This window comes from Heliangelus exortis, chromosome 2 (genome assembly GCF_036169615.1).
Source record: "Heliangelus exortis chromosome 2, bHelExo1.hap1, whole genome shotgun sequence".
In the NCBI taxonomy this organism is placed as follows: domain Eukaryota; kingdom Metazoa; phylum Chordata; class Aves; order Apodiformes; family Trochilidae; genus Heliangelus; species Heliangelus exortis.
The window spans coordinates 45,597,266-45,620,096 of record NC_092423.1 but is presented as its reverse complement, the minus strand read 5'-3'; the positions used below and the strand labels follow the sequence as shown (position 1 = coordinate 45,620,096).

Here is a 22,831-nt window from a genome sequence, read left to right as displayed (position 1 = left end):
AACAGTATTTTGTTGGCACGCAGTAAAGTAATGAATGAAACTTTGTGGGTTTGAAATTGCTGCTTAATCGTTAATGAATCGTCATAAGTGTTTTGTGAGCAATTGTTGCAATTTTGCAGATGAGAAAATTGAAATATTGACAAATTTAGACATTCTTTTAACGGCATATATCAAACTAATTATAGAAGTGGGAATAATACCAAAACGGTAACTGAAAAAACATTGTGCTGTAAAACTGGTACAGATGGTCTATCTACTGCATCTGCCTGCATCTGGTAACAGTGTCTGCCTTAAAGCTCAGAGAAATCTTTACCTCCTATAATATATATTTTACTCAAATGGGATTCTAGGGAACAGAAACTGGCTATTTTTTATGAATAGGATCTAAAAATATAATCCTGTTCCTAAACTGAACTGCCAGGTACTATCACATTACATGGAGTAAGAACATTTTTGTGCTGAAAACTGAATTTAATAATCCAGGCTCTTTTCAGTCTTCCATAAGCATGACACAGAAGTCCACCTTAATAAGAGAAGGGAAAAGAAAAACCAAGTTGCTAGTGTTAGCCTACAAAGTGTTTTGCCTTCTGTAGAAGTATTGTATACTGTATATTCAGGCACAGAAGGACCTCAGCATTGTACAGAAGGTAGTGGCAAGGTTACGATTGTGTTTTTAACACATCTGTAAGCAAACATATTAAAAGATGCTTAAATATATAAATTCAAAATGAGATCATTTAGCTTTGTATGTGTTATCTGGAAACTCCTTTTTAAAATTCTTTGTCTTTTACCTGATCATTGACAAATAGCAACCATCAACCTCTGATGTTGATGGTTATGTCAATGTTGATATGAATTAATAAAAGTATAAATGCCTAAAAAAATCTTTATAACTCTTATAATATTACAAACAAAATTGCAGTGCATAGGAAGGGAACTTGAAAATGCACAGCCATGTAATAAATGATTGCTATCACAACATCAGCTCTTGTATAGTGAAATAGTGGTCTGTTTTCCCCTTGGGTAACCAGTTCAAAAATATAGTTGCTTTTTGTAATTTGTTTTAAACTTGCTTTTTAATATTACTAATGATATCCAATATAAAATAATGAACTTGTTGCAGTTGACAGTGCATTCAGTTGAAATGAAAAGACTGTCCTTAGCCTACATAGTCTCCATGCATACATCAAACAGTTGAAGGGGAGGGAAGAACAATATAACAATGAAAAGATTAATAATTAATGTATTAGAGGGTATTTCAGTAAACAGTTGAAGGGGACGGAAGAATAATATAACAATGAAAAGATTAATAATTAATGTATTAGAGGGTATTTCAGCAATTTTTGGCTTTTCTGATGTATTGGATTCTTCAGGTCAGCAAAGATGTACTTCAGATTTTCTTTGGATAAACTGTTGCAATTTTGCAGTTCTTAGTCCAACCAGAGAAGCAAGTTCCAAAATATCACATTTCTTTCTTAAGCCATACTATTAGAACATTCCCAGATAGATCTGATGTAACTGATTTTGATTTACAAGATTGTCTTAAGCCATTGTAACCCCTCCCTGTAGCATTGAAGTAGTCTTGCTTTCCAGAGCATGAAGACTAAAAGTTGTCAGATATGCTTTGGCTTGTAGATGCATGTGTCTATGTTGTGGTTTCCCTGTGCTTGGTCTGTCAAATTCATTTATATTAGCAGGCAGTGTTGCATTATATATCCTCTTTCTGAGGCTTTACAGGGTTTCTTAATGTAAAATCTAATGGTTTGTTGGGTCGCTCTTACACTCGTGTTCCTTTTCCAGTCTCTGCAAAGACATATCGTTAATTGTTGCAAATCGTTAATAAATTGCATTCAGGGTTGACTTTTAGTTTCATGACAATTAAGTTGCCTTTCAGTTATTCTGTCAGCAAAAGAGGGAATTTGAATAATATTTGGTACGTTAAAAATGCATCACACAGCGGGATTTTAAGCTTTGTGTACAACATGCAGAAAGTCATTGTTTCTTACTTCTTGTGGTTTATCCTCTTTCTATCGACTATTTTAGTAGTGCACTACTTTCTGTGTAATCCTTTTATTCTTGAGAATATCAAGTCCTAATGGGGTTTACTCCTTGAAAAGGTGTCCTTTACTTCATGAGCACAAAAAGATGTACAGTCAGAGAGGGTAGAAATACTTTTGCTGTCTATTTGGAGCATCTACTGTATAATGTAGTGTCTGATGCAGACATGATTGTATCTAACAAAGGTGTTGTTTTTAATTATCCTGCACATACTGGAACTAATAGGTAAATATTTGGTGGTAATTGTGCTGAAATATTTTTGTGTTCTGAAAATCCTTCAGTCTTCTTTTAAAACAAATACATTAAAATATCATTTGCTTATCCTTAAGGCAAGAAATTTTAAAATACAAGTTCTGTTGTATTTAGTAGTTCATTTCAGACATAATATTTTAGATGGCTTTTACTTGTTGCAGCTCTTGAAGATGTACAATGCATCTCTGCACTGGGCCAGTCTGTTTGGACAGAACTGATTGAGTAACATTTTATGGTGTGGATTTTTATTATGAGTCACATGAAACATAACTTACTAATAAGAAACACCCATGAATATGAGCAAATTTTAATGTGTACAGTGTACAGAATACAGCAAAATAACCTTTTTTATTACATAACATTAACATATTTGTGTTTATTTCCACCAAGGATTTTGTGACTACAGTTACTCGTTTACTTGAAAGTCCTTCAACTTTTATTCGTGCGAAAGCCTTTTTGGTCCTGCTACAAGTTTTAATTAATAACAGAGAGATGTTGCTACTCAGTTGTCAAGCAAGGTGAGGTAATAATAGAAAATAATTAGAGAGGTAATGCTTATTTTCAAAGTCATACCTGAAATACTTTAAAATGTGTGGTATTTTCGAGCCACTGTTTTAGGAGTGAGCAACTTCTGTGCGATCCTTTTATTCGTAAGAATATCAAGAGGAGAGTGTTCTCTTTTATCTGAGGTTATCATGTGGTGATTACTCACAGGGGGAAACCACTGTCTAACAGGGGAGAGTCTCTCTTTTAAAGTAACTTGTGGTCACAGTGAGCAGATTTTGCTTTGGGTAGAGCAAAATATATACCACAAAAGTGAGCCGTTGATCTGCTGAGAAAACAAAATAGAAAGGTCTGTCATGTACCTCTTAACATCCAGACCGTGGATTTTGCTCACCAGCGACTAATGTTTTTGTGCAAAGAATCCCCAGGGAGTTAAAATGTGAAATAAAGATGTCAATACTATGTCTTTAAACAGAAGTCTGACCCTTCTGTCTATTCAAATAAGCATTTCAAAATTTTGCCTGAAGCATTCTATTACAGGTGAATTATTATTGCAGCCTCTTGTAAGTTAGGCAATGGCTAATAAATCTGTTACCATAGTATACTACAAGAGATGTCATTCTGCATTTTGTGTTTAGAAACCTTAAACACCAACTTTCCAGAGAAATGATGTAAGGTTACTTTGGTGTTTTATTTCTTTCAATAACTCTAACTAGTGTTCTGACTAGGAGTAATATTTTGATAGGCTGTAGTATGATTTATACGGTATGATTTTTCTTGACAGAGAGATTGAACTCTTACATCAACTAAAATTATTCTTGCTTTAGGAAAACATAGATGTTAAAAATTAATGTCTTTTGCTCATATTGTGCATATTGGTCATATATTTCAAAATGAAGTGGATTTTAAAATTACACTCTACGTCTGCAGAGGGAGTAACTCCTTATCTTATCATCTTATGTCCATTTAAACTAGCAGAGTTCCACTTACAGAAGCTTAAGGGTTTCTTTCCTCTTGTTCTTTCACACTGTCATTTGTGTTATTTTAAAAATTTGTTTATTTGAAAGGAAAAGTCTCAAATTTCATTTCAACAAAATTACAGAGCAAAAAGTAATGTATTGTCTTGATCGTAACAACAGATATTAGAATTGTCTGCTTCAGTAGTATTATTGAGATATTGTGTTGGTTTTTGTTCTGAGAGGTAATGTTTTGCACTTGCTTAAATGTAGACTTGTGATGTATATTGAAAGAGACAGCAGAAAGACCACGCCAGGGAAAGAGCAACAAGGTGGCAGTGAATATCTGTCAAAATGCTTGGATCTTCTCATCTATCACATTGTGCGGGAGCTGCCAGGAATTCTAGGTAAATTCAGTTGGTTAACTTTGCAGATCTTACCTTTGCTTACTCCCTCAAGAAATAAATATCTCTTTACATATATGAGTAGAAAGACTGTATTGTCTGACTACATAAAGTTCGCATAATATCAGCTTCACAGAGTTTTTAGTTGTGTCATGATCATATATTTGGCATTGGAATGCATAGTTTCCTATGTTAATGATTTTTCTGTTTTAAGGTAAGCCCCGTTACTAAGTCAGGAATAGGGTCCAATTGTACAATCAAATGTACAATCAAATCTTCCAATCATTTACACTGAAACGTACATGTTGAATATTTGCCTCAGGCATTTTTTCTGGAAAATTTGAGCCAGAATACTTCAGTTGTTCTAGATATTTGAAACTGATTTGCTCATGCATAAGAAAGGGTCATAGAATCATCAAGGTTGGAAAAGACCTCTAAGACCATCCACTCTACAACCCTTAATCACTAAAGCATCCACTGTAGCTCTTCATCTCCCCATTTTTTTAACACCTTCAGGGATGGTGCACCCACCACTCTTTCTGTGAAGCTTTTCGTAGTATCAAACTTAAGCTTACCCTGGTATCAAACTTAAGCTTTACCTGATTTCCTTGTCCTATCACTGGTCACCAGGGAGAAGAGGCCAGTGTCTGTCTCACTACCTCCTCCTTTAAGGTAGTTGTAGAGAGCAATGAGGTCTCCCCTCAGCCTCTTCTCCAAGCTGAACAGTCCCCTCTCCTCATAAGGCCTCTTCTCCAGACCTCTAATCAGCTTTGTTGCCCTTCTCTGCACCCTTTCCATCACCTTGATGTCCTTCTTATACTGCAGTGCCCAATGCTGCACACGGTACTCAAGGTACAGCCTCACTAAGTCAGAGAATAGGGGCAGGATCACCCCCCTGGTCCTGCTGGGGTCCTGATGCATTCCAGGATGGAGCTGGCCTCCTTGGCCACCTGGGCACACTGCTGGCTCATGTTCAGCTGACTGTTGATCAACACCCCCAGGTCCCTCTCTGCTGGGCAGCTCTCCAGCCACTCCTCTCCAAACCTGTAGTGCTGCTGGGGGTTGTTGTGGCCCAAGTGCAAGACCTGACATTTGGCCTGATGGAAATTCATGCAGTCGGCCTCAGCCCGTGGATGGAGCCTCTCTGGCACCCTCCGCAGATCCTCCCTACCCTTGGCCAGATCGACACTGCCACCCAGCTGAGTGTCACCTGCAAATTGACTGAGCGTGCACCCTCATCCAAATCAGCAAGAAAGATCTTAAACAGGAGCGGCCCCGGCACTGAGCCCTGATGATCACCACTTGTGACCAGCCACCAGCTGGATTTAACTCCATTTGGAACAACTCCTTGCACCCGGCCTGCCAACCAGTTGTTTATCCAGCAGAACACATGCACTTCCCATTATCTGGGAGAATGCTGTGGGAGACCTTGATGGAAATCTCTTCACTTAGAGAACATCAGTGCCACCTCGATCCATCCCTTATATTTAGGAATAAGGACTTGAAGTTTTAGCAAAGTAGTTTTTGTGCCAAGGAGATATTAATTTGGGCAATATTTTTAAATATCTGATCAAATTTCACAGGTATTTGAGCCTTTGGAATGATTAAAAGCTCCTCTGAGCTTTGTGCTGTTTAATAACAGCTAATGTTATTGCAGAATATACTCATATCTGCCATTGTGGGGTGAGTTACTGGGGGAGAGGGGACTTGCAGAAGGAACGGTGAAAGACATGCATATAACTTAGACAAAACCTGCAAGTTGCAGGGCATAATTTGGACTCACTGGGCAACTAGAGAAGAAACTGGAGTAGAAGGAAACTAGTTTGAGAGTCTGGGAAGTCAGTCAAGAGAAGGTGAGAATTTTGGGCATATGTACAAAAGGAAAAATCTTGAAAACTTCAGCAGGATCTGCTGGTGAGAACTGAACATAGGGTCAATATGGAATAAAAGAAATGGCAAAGAAAAAAGCCCTTACGTAAGTAAGAATGGTGGGATTTTCTTTCCTGGAAAAAGCTATGCTCTATGTTACATAAAGAAATATGGGAGGTTTATTTGAAAGTTAATTAGGATTGGATGAAGGAGGAAAAAGGAAGGAAAAAAAGCAAGAGAAGGAAGGAAAGGAAAGTTAATTAGGATCAGATGAAGGAAGAAAAAGGAAGGAAAAAAAGCAAGAGAAGGAAGGGAAAGGAAAGGAGGGAGGGAGGAAAGGAAAAGAGGGAGGGAAGAAAGGGAGAAAGGAAGGAAGGACGGACAGAAGGACAGCTTGGCTGTGTGTGCCTTGTCATTTAATCATTAAAGATTTGTTTCACAAAAATATTTTCTGTTAAGCTGAAACCTTATTTTTTTTCCATCTTCTACATTATCTCTAGAATATTGAAAATGAAATTGTAGAACTGTAAAGGTCAGTAGACTTAAATGTCATGCTTCTCTTTTAAAAGAAACTTTGCTTTCTATGACTGTCAATTTTTAGCTTGCTGAAATATCTGATTCTTTTTTCCTAAACAAATATCAGGATTGAATATTGGATATATTTTGGGAATTGGAAGACTATAAATGTCTGAGGCAGAAATTCACCTCCCACTGTCTGTTTGTACTATATGCAACTAAACAGTAGGCCCTGCAACTTCCTGAGAACCTGAACACAGTATGCATCAAATATATATTTACTATCATTACAATACATAGTTCAACAATTGTGTTAACATTGTCTTCTGCCAGGTTGTTTTACTACTGATGTACAATTTCAGTGCATTGTTGACAACTAATAAATCAAGCAGAATTTTTACACTTTCTTTTCCTTTCCAAGTGAGATTTCTGTGTTCATTATTTTTATTAAGATCAAGCTATCTGTCCATGTTTGTCCACGTTAGTCAGAAGGCTTTTACTTTTTATTGCTGTGAGTGTGACAAAGGAATATGTTTTGCTTGAGGAGGTGAAAGCTGTGGGATCCTAAGAAAAATAAGCAGATTTGCAAAGTGGAACAGTTAAAAGCAGTTTAACTGTTGATTTAGAATTAATCCTAGCTGACTTTTTTAATATGCATTTATGTAAGCTTCTTATTGATCCCATCTTCTTCCACCAGATGTAGCTATACACCAAACAGATTAAGTTGTAGAAATGGGCCTTAAAAATAAATTTAAGTAAATGAAATAAAATGTTAATCTTGTGGATAATTTTAAAAGTTTTCAATTCTTGTAGATGAAACCCCCTAATTTTATTTCTGCATTTATAATATTTAACCTGTTTCTAGGAAGTAGATATAAATTTCTTAGGTCATGCTAAAATTAGAAGTAACTCTATCTATGTATTTATCAACTGCAAAATTGGCATTTACAATGGATGATTATATATGCCTTAAACATAGAAAAAGAGTAGATTGTTGAGTGAATTATTTCTTGTAAACCACAAATATGTCTCATTGAATTACAGTGTTTTGAGAAATTCAAAAGAAATATGTTGATTAAAAAAAATGGTATTTTTTTTTCTGTATTTGGAGAGTTTTAGGCAACACATACTTTTTTTTTTGTGCAGGATATTACAGAGCAAGTCAAATCTTCAAGGTCAGGTATTTTTACAGCCTGTTTTAGGGCCAGGCTCTGTCACTTCTGTTTATGTTGAAAACTGAACTCCACAGGAGCAGAAGAATAGCACTGGTATTATTCAACATGAATAAAATGTGTGACTTACTCTGAAAAGAAGGGTCTTTTCTGTCATGAAAATGATATAAAGAACAGAATCCTTTGTTTAATGTCAGACATTTGTTTAATGTCTATGTGAATTCCCTGTTACAGTTTGTGCAGCTCTCTCATTAAGCAAAAATAGATAGTAACTATCCTTTCAAGGCAGGATTTGACTAATATTTTCAGGCTATATGGACAGAATTTTCCTTCTTTGAGCCATGACTTTTCTCCTCATACTTCCATTCTTTTCCAATGGAAAAGAGGTTTTGCTGTTCCGAGGCAATCATTGATGTAACACAAGTTTAGCAAAATGTTCCTTGACTTTTATGTCTCTTCTGAAGTGTGAAGTATATTTTTCATTATTGCAATTAAAATTGTATTCCTTCATAGTTGTATCTGAAGTTTTGGTATGGAAGCAACTAAGTTCTCTCATTGACCTGTTGCCACCCCTTTTATAAGAACGTGAGAATTCCTGTTGCTTTAGGTCACTTTATGGCACTGTTAAACTTGTGTGTGCCTGGCTGGTGGAGGGATCTCTTGGAAGGAGGGGAGAGGACATTTCTTGCTTTTTCTCAATGTACTATGCTACAGGAAAAGGTACAGCTTGAGCACTGTGTCACCTCCTAACCATGGTGAATTCAGCTCTTGATTGGCCAGCTGGAAGTAAAGAGAAATTTGCTTTTATTTCACTGGAAACAAAATTGCATCCACAGAATTTTAATATTATCATTCCACACATATGTTGCCACCTAAAGCTCTTGTAAGTCCACCCTGCCAAGAGGGGCAATTTCATCTGTGCTTCTACACCTGCCTTATATTTGTATTCTTACCTTTTTGCTAGAGATCACATCTGTGTGTTTGTCCCTGTAGCCAGAGCAGGAAATTGGCCTGGCTGAACACTGAACTAGGAAAGAAAAGTGCTGGGTCAGCCTGATTTATCATGCATTCACATGAACACTCCTTCCAGCAGGAGAGAGAAGCTCAGTATCCTGAACAGATGATACTGGAACAAATATGGTTTTTATATGTCATTTGCCATTGTTAAGTAAAGCAATTATGTGAGATCTGTCTGAAATGTTGTTTCTATGTAGGTGACATTCTCACTGCCTTAGCTAACGTCTCTGGACGTAAACACCCATCAACAGTTCAGGCCAAACAGCTGAAGATGTGCCTTCCTATGATGCCTGTAGTGTTTCATCTTGTAACATCCCAGGTAGATTTATTTTTTTTTCTGAAAAAAATTTAAAACAAACAACAAACTCTTTCAGTTTCCCAAAATCTAATTTCTGCTGATCATGACCAGAATGGATAAAATAGGACTTTTATTAATGTGTAGTTGTACTGAGTGTTCCAGCTATGTAACAGCATTAAAAATGTAAGCCTTATTTTCACACATTGTAAGACAATTCTTATGATAGAAGCTGATACATATCTTGTCCTCTTTTTTTAACATGGCTCTTAAATACTTTTTTTAAACTTTTTCTGATTGTAAGATATGCATTTGATGGAATTTTTACAACTTCTGCTAATTTCAAATAGGTATTTCGTCCCCAGATAGTAACAGAGGAGTTTCTTTTCAACTACGGGACCTTACTTGTGAGTATAGACAAATATTTAACTTAAATCTTGTTTATAAAGTCTACATATGGATAAAAAATTGCATATCATTTAAATATAATTTTATTACATTAAATTTTTAACTTGGAGTGGGAACTTTATTCTGAACATAAAATTTAAGCTTTGATTATACTCAAAACTGTATATTTTATAATAAAATATTTTATTTAGTAATGTGTTGAGTTAAAGGGAAAATATGCTATCCCGTGTTCTATACTAGAGAAACTGAAATATACAATATTCTTTCTAGAATTTTATACTAGTAGTAGAAATGACAGATAAATTATAATCTAATCTATACTTAAGGTATTCTTTCCTTCTGTCACCTTCTTGCAAGTATAAGTATCTTGCACTGTAATATAGCTGATGAAAAGCTGAGTATTGTAAGCTACAGACCTAAGATATTATCATGTATTGTCATCTACAACCTGTTTATGACATTAGCAATAGAAAATTAATGTTTTAACCATGCCTAACTAGAGGATAGTATAGGAAAAATGAAGTAGTACTATTGTAGTCACACTGGCATCCATAAACATTTGATCATCAGCTTGTACTTCTTCAAAGTATTGTGCAATAACTGAGGCCTGTAGGACTTCAGTAAGTCAGTGTTTCAGTTTTGTTTTGTTTTTAAATGATTTATTCAAAAATTTTAGTCTTAACAATAACAAATTATTAGGAGTGGAAAGATGTGTGCTTGGTATCAGGAAGGAATAGAAGAGATATTTTTCTGTAATTGCTGTTCATTGAGAATTTTTTTTCTTCCTGCTTTGAAGTTATTTCCATCATCACTGTAATTTTCAGTACTGTTGTGCAAAGAAATGGAGAGGGAGTAAGGGCAGTCCTTTCATGTTTTCAGTTCTGAGTAGAAATACAGGGAGGACATGGTCTGCTGCAAAGGCACAGCTAATAGTAGGCTCCTGGCAAAATATATTGGGCACACGTTTGTAGTGAAATACATACACCATTCCTCTCTGTTGCTTAAAAAAAAGAAGACTGAATAGGGGTTTTGCCTTTTTTTAAAAAATAAATACATCATCTTATGTTTCTTATAGAAAATAAAGAAATTAGTAGCCAAACAATTTTTGCAACACCTGCATTAAATTTTCCAGGCTGGTCTTGAGACTATGATTAGATGCAAAACTGCCTTAAATGAACAAACAAAATACTACTCTCTTCCAAATCAAGTTGATTAGATAATAACAAGTAATTTTCTTCAAATGATCAGGTTCGGTTTTTTTACAGAAGGATTTGCTTTTTCTGTCTGCCTCTGAGGTGTGTTTAAATGATAAAATATATAAATAGTTCCTAACTGTATTTTTAATTAGAGAAGAATCCTTCAGGTATTTCTTACAGAGAAAAAGAAAACACTTCTTCCAATATAACATATAATAAAAAAGTTATTCACTAATGAAATACAAAACAAGCATCACATAAAAAGATAGATATTTGTACAAACTGAAAATCAGAAAGTTATTAGTCCACAGTAAATTCTCTGTGTGTTAAATACTGCATTAGTAAAAAGTACAACTTCAGCTGAGAATTTTTCCTTCTTTGGCAGGTGTTAATAACATATCTTTGGCATACCTATGAGATAAATAACTATACATAGAAGTGTAAGCCAAAGATTGAAATCAAGATTAAAAAGCCAGAGAATAATGGGTCTAATTGTAAAATCCTTAACGTAGATTAGTAATATTTCATTGTCCCTGTTCCTCAAAACGATGGCTAATTTAGATGATTTTTGATTAGGGTATTCAGTTTTGTGTGTAAATATATATAACTGTATTCGCAGTGTGTGTAGTATGCACAGAGAGCAAAACCATGATACAAATAAAAAAATTTACATTTTCTAGAGGGTCCTTGGTCTTTTTAGAGAGTTATTTTAACACAGCCATGTGTTAAAATTCAAAGTCTTCTTAGAAATTACAGTTTTCTGTTAAAAATAAAGACATTTAATTACTGTCTATCTAGCAGGAAATGTAATTCCTTATATTAGTCAGAGTAATAATCCTTAGTGTACATTTAACTCTCCAACTGTTACAGACTTGGAAAATTGTAACAGCTCGGTGATGAATGCTTTTTGTCTTTCATATCTTAGTTATTATGACAATGTTTCCTAATGTAGGAAGCACATTAGTTTAATTAACATTTTGTATTTACACAGTCCTTTAAAGAATTTAAAATTGGAATTAGTTAGCAATTTTGCTTCTTCATTTTTGTTTCTAAAGTGTCCTAATACAAATACCTCTTCTTCTGTAGAATTTTATGAGATCAATAGATGCAGGAGAAACGAACTTGGATGGAGCAATAGGTAAGGTAACCTGTGATAGTGCTACAGTTTTATAAGCAGGCATTATAACTTGCATTTTATAAAGAAACACAATTATTTTTACTAATAGGACAAGCTGCATCAGAAGAGTTGATTAAGACTACTTTCTCAACCTTTGAAGCAGTAACACAGCATCCTGTCTTGTTAACAATCCATCGCTTGACTGTAAGTCTAACAAGAAAATAAATAGTTGAAGGCTAATTGGCCTATTCTATTGTTAATAGAATGATTTGCAGATTTAGAAACTCCTTAAATTATGGCTTAGAATGTATTGTGGTTATATTTGAAAGGAAAAATCTTTATTGTTTTTAGAGAGATTTAATTTTAAAAGAAGCAGCATGGCATTCCAACTCAGTTTGCTATATTTAGCTTAGAGGTTAGGAATAGAATGAGAGGGCTTAAAATTTAGAAAGAGCACTTCTTAAAATAATTTTCTTGTGAATATAAAACTTGATTCTGTAAGTCTTTTTTCAGCTTCAAAATGATTATATTCCTATATGTTAGTGAAAATGTCACACTTCATTTGTCATTTTGCTTTTTACATTGGTTGGAAAGATGACCTCTGGGGGCTGATGATCCTGTTCCATCATACTCTTCCTGATGAGAGAGTCATCAAGAGTAACAGTTTATAGAAGTTATAGTTGGGTTTTGTTTGGTTTTTTTTGTTTAAGTATAAAAAGATTTGTTTTCTTCCACGTTTTTAATTGTTATTTGCTTTGATCTAAGCTATCTAAAGCCAGAGCAGTTATGTTGTAAAATTGTTGTCAGCAAACCAATAGGTTGGAATGCTTGAATCTGTGATTAACAGATCATTTCATAATGTATCAGTGCATTTCTGTGGCTGAATTATTACAAGACTTGTAACCCACCATATTTACTGGTTGGCCATTAAATTCAAACTGAAATTTATATTTTTTATTGGAATTAGGTTAAGGGCACACTCAGTATAACATTCAAGTCAAGAAAGGCATTAGCAATTTGATAAATTCATAAGAATGACTGATCATAGGGACTGTGCTAGATAAGAATGACTGATTTTAGAAATTGAGTGCATTTTGGAAGCTGAATCCTATTGCGCTTGTGTATTGAGTACTTAGTCTTCATATTTATAAAGTCTTCATAAGTGAAAATATTAAAATGAATAAAAATATTAAAAGGAATGCTTTATTTTCATTAATGCTTTATTTTCATTAATGCTCACAGAAGAGTGCTATTCAAGAAAATGGCCCTTAGAACAAAGGTCTAACCAATTAATGGTCAGAAGAAAATTATACAGAAAACAGTTCAATTTACTTTAATATGGGAAAGGATGTTCTAGAAAAGAAATGTGAATGACACAGTGAGGTATCAATGCCTATTGGTATTTCCTTGCTTGTCTGTCAGCCTGCAAGTCTTTGTATTATGACTGTATCATTCTAGAACCACGTAAATTTTTAAAAATAATTGCTTGACTTCTGTAGGTTATCAGTGTGTTATATATTTATATATATATAAAATACATATGTACCATTTTTTATAGATGCCCATCAACATTTACTGAAGTTGCAGTATCTTATATCAGCACATTAAATAAAATTCCCCAAAATGTTTAGACTTCAGTGATTCTTAAGGTTCTTTTCCTTTACAACCTTTGTACCCCTGGTCCAATTTCCACATTTGGTAGAACATTATATGAAGCCAGGGAATGACTAATCCTACTGTCTTTTAAGTAAGCCCTAGCTCCCAGTAAGTGGGTTTTATTTAAGTATGTAAATTTCTGGAGAACAGTTTACTTTATCACATATGTTGAAAATTTTAGTTTAGTGTGAACATATCAGTTAACCTAATGTAGCTAGAGAAAAAACTTCCTGCCATTCCAGTGCTTCTAAATTTATGACACATAGCAGTTCTGTAGGATAGTTTCTCTGAATTAGAATAGGTGTATATTAAAATTTATTAGCTAAACCCAATTATGTACATGTCAATGAACAAGGTTTTTTTTGCTTTTTAGAAAATAAAATTTATTCTTTCACTGGCTCATTTTTGTAAGTAATAGCTCTTCCTAATATAGAAGAACACTCCTGACACTCAGCAAATAGCCATTCAGACACAAAATAAAGTGGAGAACTTGCCTTTTATTTGGTATGTTAAATTCAAGAAATTGTCCACTGTAATTAATAATCTCTAACCACATCTGCCACTAGCGGTACAAACAGTAATTAGTTTAATACTATTTACGAAGTCTATGTGCTAATTATGCTTGAATGTGTGGCATACATTACTTTAGTGGAAAGTGGTACTTCAGCTTCTATGATGCATACAGAATATTTCTAGAAATGCTATTACTCAAGGGATATCTTCTAATTGCCACTCGCTGAGCTTGACTAGAATCTATGAATATAAATGCCAGCACTCAGTGGAACTTGGTGCTTTTTTAAAAAGTTGCAGACAGACATGTTCGAGCTTCCAGATCAATATTTAAGTGTAACAGTGGTTAATAGGAAACTCCTTCATTGGAAAGAAATGTGTATCCTAGGCTGATCTCTGAAGCCTGGTCTGCTCATTTAGACAAAGTTGATTACAAATAGCATTTTATGACTGAGGTAAGAGGAAGGCTGAAACCCTTTGGAAGAGGATGCCTTCTTTTTTTCCACTACACAGTGATGTTGTTTTAAAGCTTCTAATCAGAAATTAAATGCATTTCTAATGAATTTTAATGAACTTAATAAAAAGCGAGATTGCATTAAGGAAGCAGAACTATTAAGTTTTTCAGTTCTGTTCTGGTTCTACCTTAGCTGCAATCAAAATTCTATCAGCTAATAGGAATTTAAGAGCAACGTTTCAAGTTCTTTTCCATTTTGAGAATTGCTTGTTGTGGGTCGTAGTTTATGTTTGATTTGTTTTGATTCAAACCAAATTGAATACATTGAATTTTTTAACAAAATTTATGATCACCATCAACCTGAAGTCAGTTTCTGGAGAGATTAATTACTGTGAGAACTCACTGTATTAGATATTGCTAAGAGTGATAAAGTCAAGGAAAATTAATTGGAAGTGCTCAAATGAAAGCAAATAGTGAGTAGTAATTTCATTTTGCATGCAGTTGTGTGCATTTTTAGAAGATATCAAAATTCATGCTTAATGTGAATCAGCAAGTTTTGCCAAAACTGTAGATTTCCAGGTATGCAAATGTGATGATGAAAGCCATCAAGAAGACTCTGTAGTCTGGAGTGGAATATAAATACCAGTTTTGAAAACTGACACAAGTCTTAACTGCCTGTTTCCTAAAATGGAAAAATATTTATTAAAATCAAATAATAAGTGTCATAACAATATTTATTTTAAGATTTTGGTAAGTTTTCACGTATAATTAGCTGGAATAATTCTGTGTTGACTGTATAATTTGCATTTTTAGTTCCTCTGTTAAGTGTATTTATTTGCCTGAAAAAAGGATGTACGCTGATTCAGAGCACCTTGAGCAGTGATGAGGTTCATGATGGCAAGGAGCTCCTGTGGGAGTCTTTCCTATACTCTAACTAGCTCCCAAAAATGATCTGTGTACTGTGCAGAGAGCTCTTCTCTGATTGAGGCGAAAGTTGTCAGCAGTGATTCTCCTTCTCAAGGTTTTAAAGCTTATTTTTGAAAATCAGGCTAAAATAAAAGCACCCTGAACATGATGAGTTGCTTAATGGGAAGTCAAGGGAAAAGCAGTATGACATGGAAATGTACTGCTTGACAACATAGGAGTTATTATTTCCACCAAAGATTACAACAGAAGAGTTAGCAACTTCTACAGGTACTTTGCTCTGCCCATCTTAGTCTTTTCTTGATTGAGCATCAGTGGTGGTTTTCATCCACAGGCTGTTCTCATCTGACTACTGACACCTTATTTTTGTCACTGTAGGACATGACTATGTGAACATCTTGTACAGCATTTCTTCAATTCTTTTCCTTTTCAAGTAGATTAAAATTATATACCCCATGTGGCTTTCTGTCCATTATGCTAATCCACATGACATGAGACTTTTTTTGAGAAACCAGTTGTGTTCTAATTGACACATGCTGACTCAGTCAATAGTCTCTTCCCAGCAGTATGAAAAAACCCTAAACCTCAATGATGATTCTGAAGTTCTGAAGACTTTTAAAAAAAGAAAACTTATAGAAATGTCATCCTTCTCCCCAGTTCATTATAACATGCATTAGAATATTTTTCCTATTATATTCTAGAGGTTACTGGCAATATTAAAACTCTGAGGAGCATTCTGTGCCTCTAGTGAATGCTTTAAGAAGGTTGAAGGCAGGCTGATCTTAATTCAATGGTCACTTTCAGCAATAACTTTGTATGTGGAATTTTAATGAGAATAAATGTCAAGGTGATATTGGATGTTGTGGATCTTCCATGTGACTGTAAAAATGGGCTTGGGAGATGATGGTCTTTGCTTTGGTATGTTCTTTTTTGATAGTGTATAAGGAGAAGATATTTGTCAATAGTTGTAAGTTAAACATATGTACACTGAAAATAGCTAGGTACCTATAGAAAAATCTCTGGAAGTAAAGTAATGGGCTTTGAGAATTTGGGTGTGGTAGCTGCATGGAATGGATAGTGTAGTCTCTTTATACAAGTTTAGTTGTTAATTCCTGGATCTGATTTTCTCTTGAGAAGAGCATGGTTCACAGACGCAACTAGACCAGGCTTTAAGCTTGCTTACTTTTTTCTGTCTGGCCAGTGTAACAGCAGATGTCAAGACTTGAGCCTTATGTGCTGATTTGAAGAGCTCTGAAACTCAGTTTTAACCAAGAGAGAGATTTTTTTAGGTCAGTAAGTTAAACATATTAAGGTAAGTTCTGTGGCCTTGAGAAGAGGGTTAAGCTACCTGTATAAACACAGCATAAATTGTTAGGGGATATGGGATAGTTTAACTATATGCTGGTTCATTAATACATGATGGTTGGATATGTATGTTGAATAGGTGAACTCACCCTTGCTGACTGTCACAAATGAATAGAAGTTTAGTTCTCCATTATCATTCTTAGGGGGTACCTCCTGCTAAATAGGGATTTAGTGTATTGGATACTTCCACTATGAGCCCTTACAGTGTTATAACTTCTCTTTAGGGTATTTGTAGAGCTTGGACTTTGCTTGGTGAGGTTAAGTAAAGCTGAAGTGGGGTTTTTCATTTCTAGGAAAGCAGGAACATGTTTATAGTGCAGGCCTTGTGTCTGACATCTCCTGAACAGTGCAGAGAAGGACAGAAATGACAGGTTTTCAAGCCACTTGTAACTGGTAAACACGTAAATACTCAAACTCTGGTTTTTATCTCTTTCTTTTTTGAGGGTTAAAGTAACATACAGACTTGCAGAAGAACTTCTATAAAAATTGTGCCTTGTTTTTAGAATATCTGAATTTTGGAAGTAATAAAATACTGTAGAAAAGTGAGCACAGCTTTTGCTGGGTGCTCATAGCTCACTAGTAATGTTCCTAGCAGAAATCAGTGAATGACTTAGAGACAGATCTTCTGGTTTTGAATAGTATGCTTCTGTTTCCAAAATGTTTTTGACAAAGTCGTGCACCAAAGACTCTTCAAATACATCAGTGGTCCTTTCCTCTTCCCCTCTGAGAGATTAGTTTTGAAAAATTTAGGTGTATTAAGATTTGGTGCCTTACAAAGATCGGCGTTGCAACATGTGCTATTTTTAACTAATCCAGAAAAGGGAATGAACAGGGACATGACAAAGCTGTCTGACACAAAAATTATTCACAGCAGTGAAAATTAAAACTGACAAGAAGAGTTGCTGAAGGCTTCAAGATATTGAGTGGGAGAAGAATAAAATTACATGCAATTCAATGCCCATAAATGTAAAGTGATGCACATGGGGATAATAATTCCAACTGTGCGCATACGGTGTCAGGTTCTAAACTGCTTATTAATGTTCTGGAGATTTGTTAGCATCATTTTTCTAGGAAAATTATGGCTTTATACTCAGCAGAAGTCAAAAAGACAACTAGATTATTAGAAATGACGGGCAAAAGATGAGACCAAAAAGCAGAAAACATCACTATGCTACGGGGTAAGCCTATGGTGCCCTCCAGCCTTGAATACTGAATGCAGTTGTGGACATTTGCTCTCAAAGGGAATGAAGCTTAACAAGAAAATGTACAGCTCAATGGTGCAAGGGGGAATTGAGTAGATAAGAATTCGGAGACAAAACACTTGGGAGTGCGAGTGTGCATAGTATTTTATTTTCATAAAATCAGGATAAACTGGTATTGAATTTGCAGATTTAAAATAAACAAGGTAGGGCCGTTTTATAAAGCATAACTGAAGTGTGGAATGCAGTGCCATAGGTATTGCACATTCTGTAAGTATAAATACATTAAAGTTAGGACTGCGAAAATACACGGGAGAAAAGCTTAGTAAGAATTATTAAATGCAAAATACAGATACAACATCATCTTAGAAAGTTTCTTAACTCAAGAATTGCTTTACTAGAAACCACAGTCGTGCTTAATGCTTGTTCTGTTTATTCTACTCCTTTTTATTTTCTACTCTTTACAGGTGTCAGAACTAGTATTAGGTCTCAGAACTAGGTCTGAGCTACATCTGGGGTTTTTTTGATCCTGTACCTATATATAATAGCTAGGGGATGTGAATGTAATGTGTATGAAAGTTTCTAGTCTTTAACTCCTATTTTGGGTACTGCTAACAACACAGTTGTAGCCGCATATCTTTTAGGTGCCATCATTACAGAACACACTTCCTTTCTGAAGTTAGGGATTTATCATGAACAGGTTATCAGGCAACTTAGAAGATAGTAGAAATCCAGCTATTGTTATGATCACATTTAAACTACTTAGTCTGTTTAGTCTTACAGAAGTGTATTTCCCAATTTTTTGGAAAGCAATATTAGGGATAAAGACTGAAACAGAAATAATATTTGACTACTTTCATGCATTTATGGATATTTAAATCCATGTAGTTGTCAGTGGTCATTTGAAAGACGAAAAAGATGAATGCCTGTTTGGGTATTCTTCCAAGCACAAGCTATGCATGCTTAAAGATTGAAGGGCTGTCCATCCATTCTCTTTTCAAAAACAAAGCATGTCTTGTCTAAATGAGTTATATTCTACCAATGACTTAAGACTTAGCAATTCATTCTCTTATAGAGAATAGTAATAATACTCTTAGATATATAAAACCTAGTTTGCCATAAGATGATTTTAGATGGAACTCAGCCGAATAGTCCTATGACAGATTCTTAATCTGTAGCAATGCACTCATAGACAATAAAGAGTTCAGTGGATTATCTTCTTTTATATTTGAAATCCTAAGTCTGTAAACGTATACTTTAATGGAAGACTGTATTACCAGAATGAAAAAAATGAAAATTTTATCAAGACCCTACTAATCTTAAAGAAGTTACATTAGATTTAGTACATTTTCCTGATGTATTTTAGTTCTGTGCAGGTTTGTTTTAGAAGGCTGTTTTTTCTGAAATCTGTTCAAACATTGGTTTATGGATTAAAGCATCACGGTTGATATTCTGCTGCTTTTTTTCTTAATATCTTTCATCTGTACTGAATTCTGTATTTTAAAGTAAAATTCCTTCTCCAGAAATTATACTAAAGTTATACTTGTTTTCTATATAAAAATATATTGCTGTCTATAACTTTGACAGCATACCAGAGAAAAGTGAAGTTGGTTTTTTGAGTGTAATTATGGATGAATTTCCATGATTATTAATCTCTTTCATTAAGGGCTCTAGCAGTGGAATAAACAGAGGTGATGGTATATCTCTGTTCTATTTTTTTCCCTGTGAATAATCTAAGCCAGATCTTTTAATTCTCTGTTTTAGGTTGAAGACTGTATCCTCCCACCGCTAGTTTCTTTGGTCCACAGTCAGAATGGTAAGTATATGGCCACATCAACTACAATCTCCATGAATTCCACATTTTGTTTTAATTACACTTCAGTGTGGTCACATTCTTGGCACCTTTATTTTCAAGTGGAATGGAGACTCTTCAGTTTGCGGTTGCTCTCAGAAACCACATCAGTGCTTTTAAGCCACGAGGTCATGGCTGAGGAGAAAGGGGAGAGCCTCAACTCAAACAGCAAGCTTCTGTCTCTCGTTAGAGATTCATTGCTGCCTCAGTAAGTATAATATTGCTCATGTAATAAAGAATAGCTTGATACTCAATCCATTTTGACCCAGTATTTGTTTGCCTACCCTTTTTATATTTAAATGGCAAAATGAAAAGAGGAAGAGCAGTTAAATGTTGCCAGAGTTCTCTGCCCAACTTCTCTCTCCTAGTTTTATGTAGAAATTTGTCATATACAACACAAAGACAACTTCTGTATGACATTCATTTCTTATGCCCTGCCTCTGGCTGCTCTTGGAGTGGAAAAAGTTTTCCCTAGCTTTTGGTCTGTGATTTAAATACTCTTCTCTGTGCTGCTAATAAAGCCAGAACATTCTAATAGCAGCAGTGTTTTGTCTACTTTGGATAGTGCCCTCATGTAAGATGTTCTAAATAGTATAGATTAGTCCTCACTGAGCCACTCAAAGGTTATTTCTTCTAAATTGCTCTCCTTTCCTGCTGCCCTCAGCAGCAGAAAATCCCTACAGCAGAGTAGATGAAACTACAGCCTGTGGACCAGATGTAGCCTGTAACTTGATTTATATGGCTTATGGTCAAATGAAGCCTCTCATTTCAAAATGACTTGCAGGTGAGCATAAAGGCAGCTCTCTGTTATGCACATGCATACTGTGGGCTGGTAATATCTGTGAGCAGAGGGAAGGAAAGCATGAACACAGTACGAGTGTAGTAAAGATGAATTATCATTTATCTTTCACATTATTCTAATATTTTTGCAGTGTATTTTAATGTGTGGTCCTCAAAAGTTAAGAATTGTAAATACTTAGCTGCCCAAAGTGAGGAAATAGTTCCCCACCCTGACATTAACTAAGTGGCTGAAGGGTAGAGGAATGGATGCTGGATTATGATCAGTCTTCCCCCAAAATGAGACTGTCTCTTGCTAATTGATTAATGTTCTTAAAACTTGAAGTCCAAAAGCGATACAACATGTCTCAGCTTTTCTCTGAGAGAGAGAATGGGAAGAAAATCTTAGAGCTCTATAGAGAGGTTTATTTTCACACATTTTTTTACCCTTCTTTTCACTGGAAAATACAGATTTTTTGTTATGAATTAACATGGAAACTGAAAAAAAAATATTCAAAATACGTATTAAGCCATCAGATACTTCTCTTCAGATAGGAGAAGGGACATGGAGCCAAGTGAGCCTAAGTTCTGTCTTTGCTTTGAGTAGACATGCCCATCTTTTAAAACATTTGTCATTGAACTGGGGGGGAGGAGCATCACACTTGTTCCAAACTAGCAGGAAAAGAGCTAGTATACTCCTCTCCCTGAGCTAATTAGTTCAATTGAGTGGCAGGGCTTCTTGGGCTGAGACCTACTTTGGGGACTTCTTTTTCTATTTTGGGCTGATCCTATTCTGGGGATTTCTCATGTCCCATCTTTTCATTCATTGCATTGTAGTTATATAAAAAAGGGTCTTGCCCATAATTTTGTTCCAAGATTTAAGTATTTTCTAAATCACCTTATTTCTCTCATCAGTAGAGATGGTGATAATTGTATTTGAAAAGAACTTTGAAAAATATGTCAGGGATCAATTTTTTAAGTTTAAGACATTTGGAATATATTTGAAATTGTTATAAACAATTTTTACTCTAGCTCAGGAGCATAGTAAAGCAGTATGTAAGTCTTCCAGTGATCAGAAAGAGTTAACTGGTATCTGCGTATTTAATTTAATACATTACTTGAACCTGTGGTTTGAGCCAACCCCTAGTAAATATGTTCACCTGTGGGGAGCAGGTAATCAATGTAAGAAGGCACAGAGAAAACAAAGTGGATGGGAGTTTGAGGATTTTATGCAGTGAAAAAACCCAAACTCAGTTTTGTCTTCAAAGCCTCAAAACTCAGTTTGGTGAAAGCTCAAAAAGAAACTAAGAGAAGACCAATGGTGCTTCTTTGGATGTCAAAAAAAGGCATGAAGGTAAGTTTGATTCAGCAGTGTTCTGGGCATGGTTAGATATTGATGGGAGGTAGAAATGAATGCTGGTACACTCTTTACAGTTCTCAAAAGAAGCTCTGTCTGAATGCAAAGTGATCTTGCCTAAATCTAGAGAGAAAGGAGCTATAGGATTCAATGTAGCCTGCTTGTGAAGATAACATAAAACCCTATTCAAAGAAGTAAGAATTACTTGAAAACTCTGAGCTGAAAAGTGAGGAGACAACCTGCTTGTATTTGAAGACTGCATAGGTGTTTGCTGATGTTTAGTCTTTCTGTTGCTGGACAAAGGATAGGACAGTGTGACTCAGCTGGAGGACAGTCAAAAGAGGAGAGGAGAGATGCAATAGCTGTTTGTTCATGAGCAGTCTGGGGTAGTTCCACCCCTTTTAATTCTGCTATTTAAGAACTGTTATGCTCTTCTTGAAGGAAGGTTATAATGGTACTCATTTGCATATGTATTTCACTGCTATAAATATCTTCTACAAGTTAATTTGTTTAAATATAAAACTGACTGAGGAAATAGAATTCTGGTGACTATGCATGAAATATAAATAGTCTCAATTTTGAGATAACTGGAGGAGCGCAGTGGTCGCCACCTTTTTTCTCGTATTTTGCATCATTAGTAAAAGGGTATTTCATTAAATATTTGTGGGTTTGTAGATCAGAAAGTTAACTTCCTCATAGGATTTTGATCAAATTGGATGAAATTGTGTCATTTAACTTCACTGAATTCAATTGAGTGTTTCACAAACAAGCGGAAACTTTCAGCTATAGAAAATTAATACAAGGCAAATATTTCATTACACATCCATATTTTTATTAGAAATCGAAACACCCTTTAAATTTAATTCTTAATATTCCTAATGATATATCATAAGTTGAAATTGGAGCCAAAACAAGCAAAAGAAGAAGAATTTGTAAATAATGTTTCATTTAATTTGAAATATTACATAACTTG

At 35.0% G+C, this 22,831-nt stretch overlaps 1 protein-coding gene across 2 annotated transcripts in view; it reads left to right on the top strand.

The window, feature by feature from the left end:
- ULK4 (unc-51 like kinase 4) overlaps nt 1-22,831 on the top strand; it is a 210,551-nt gene that overhangs the window by 56,454 nt on the left and 131,266 nt on the right. For both annotated transcript variants that reach the window (XM_071735884.1, XM_071735883.1), the window contains exons 22-29: nt 2,701-2,828; nt 4,044-4,177; nt 8,946-9,067; nt 9,394-9,450; nt 11,734-11,785; nt 11,874-11,968; nt 19,637-19,688; nt 19,788-19,932. In XM_071735884.1, the coding sequence (XP_071591985.1) occupies nt 2,701-2,828; nt 4,044-4,177; nt 8,946-9,067; nt 9,394-9,450; nt 11,734-11,785; nt 11,874-11,968; nt 19,637-19,688; nt 19,788-19,932 (785 nt within the window). The remainder of the gene's footprint in view (nt 1-2,700; nt 2,829-4,043; nt 4,178-8,945; nt 9,068-9,393; nt 9,451-11,733; nt 11,786-11,873; nt 11,969-19,636; nt 19,689-19,787; nt 19,933-22,831) is intronic.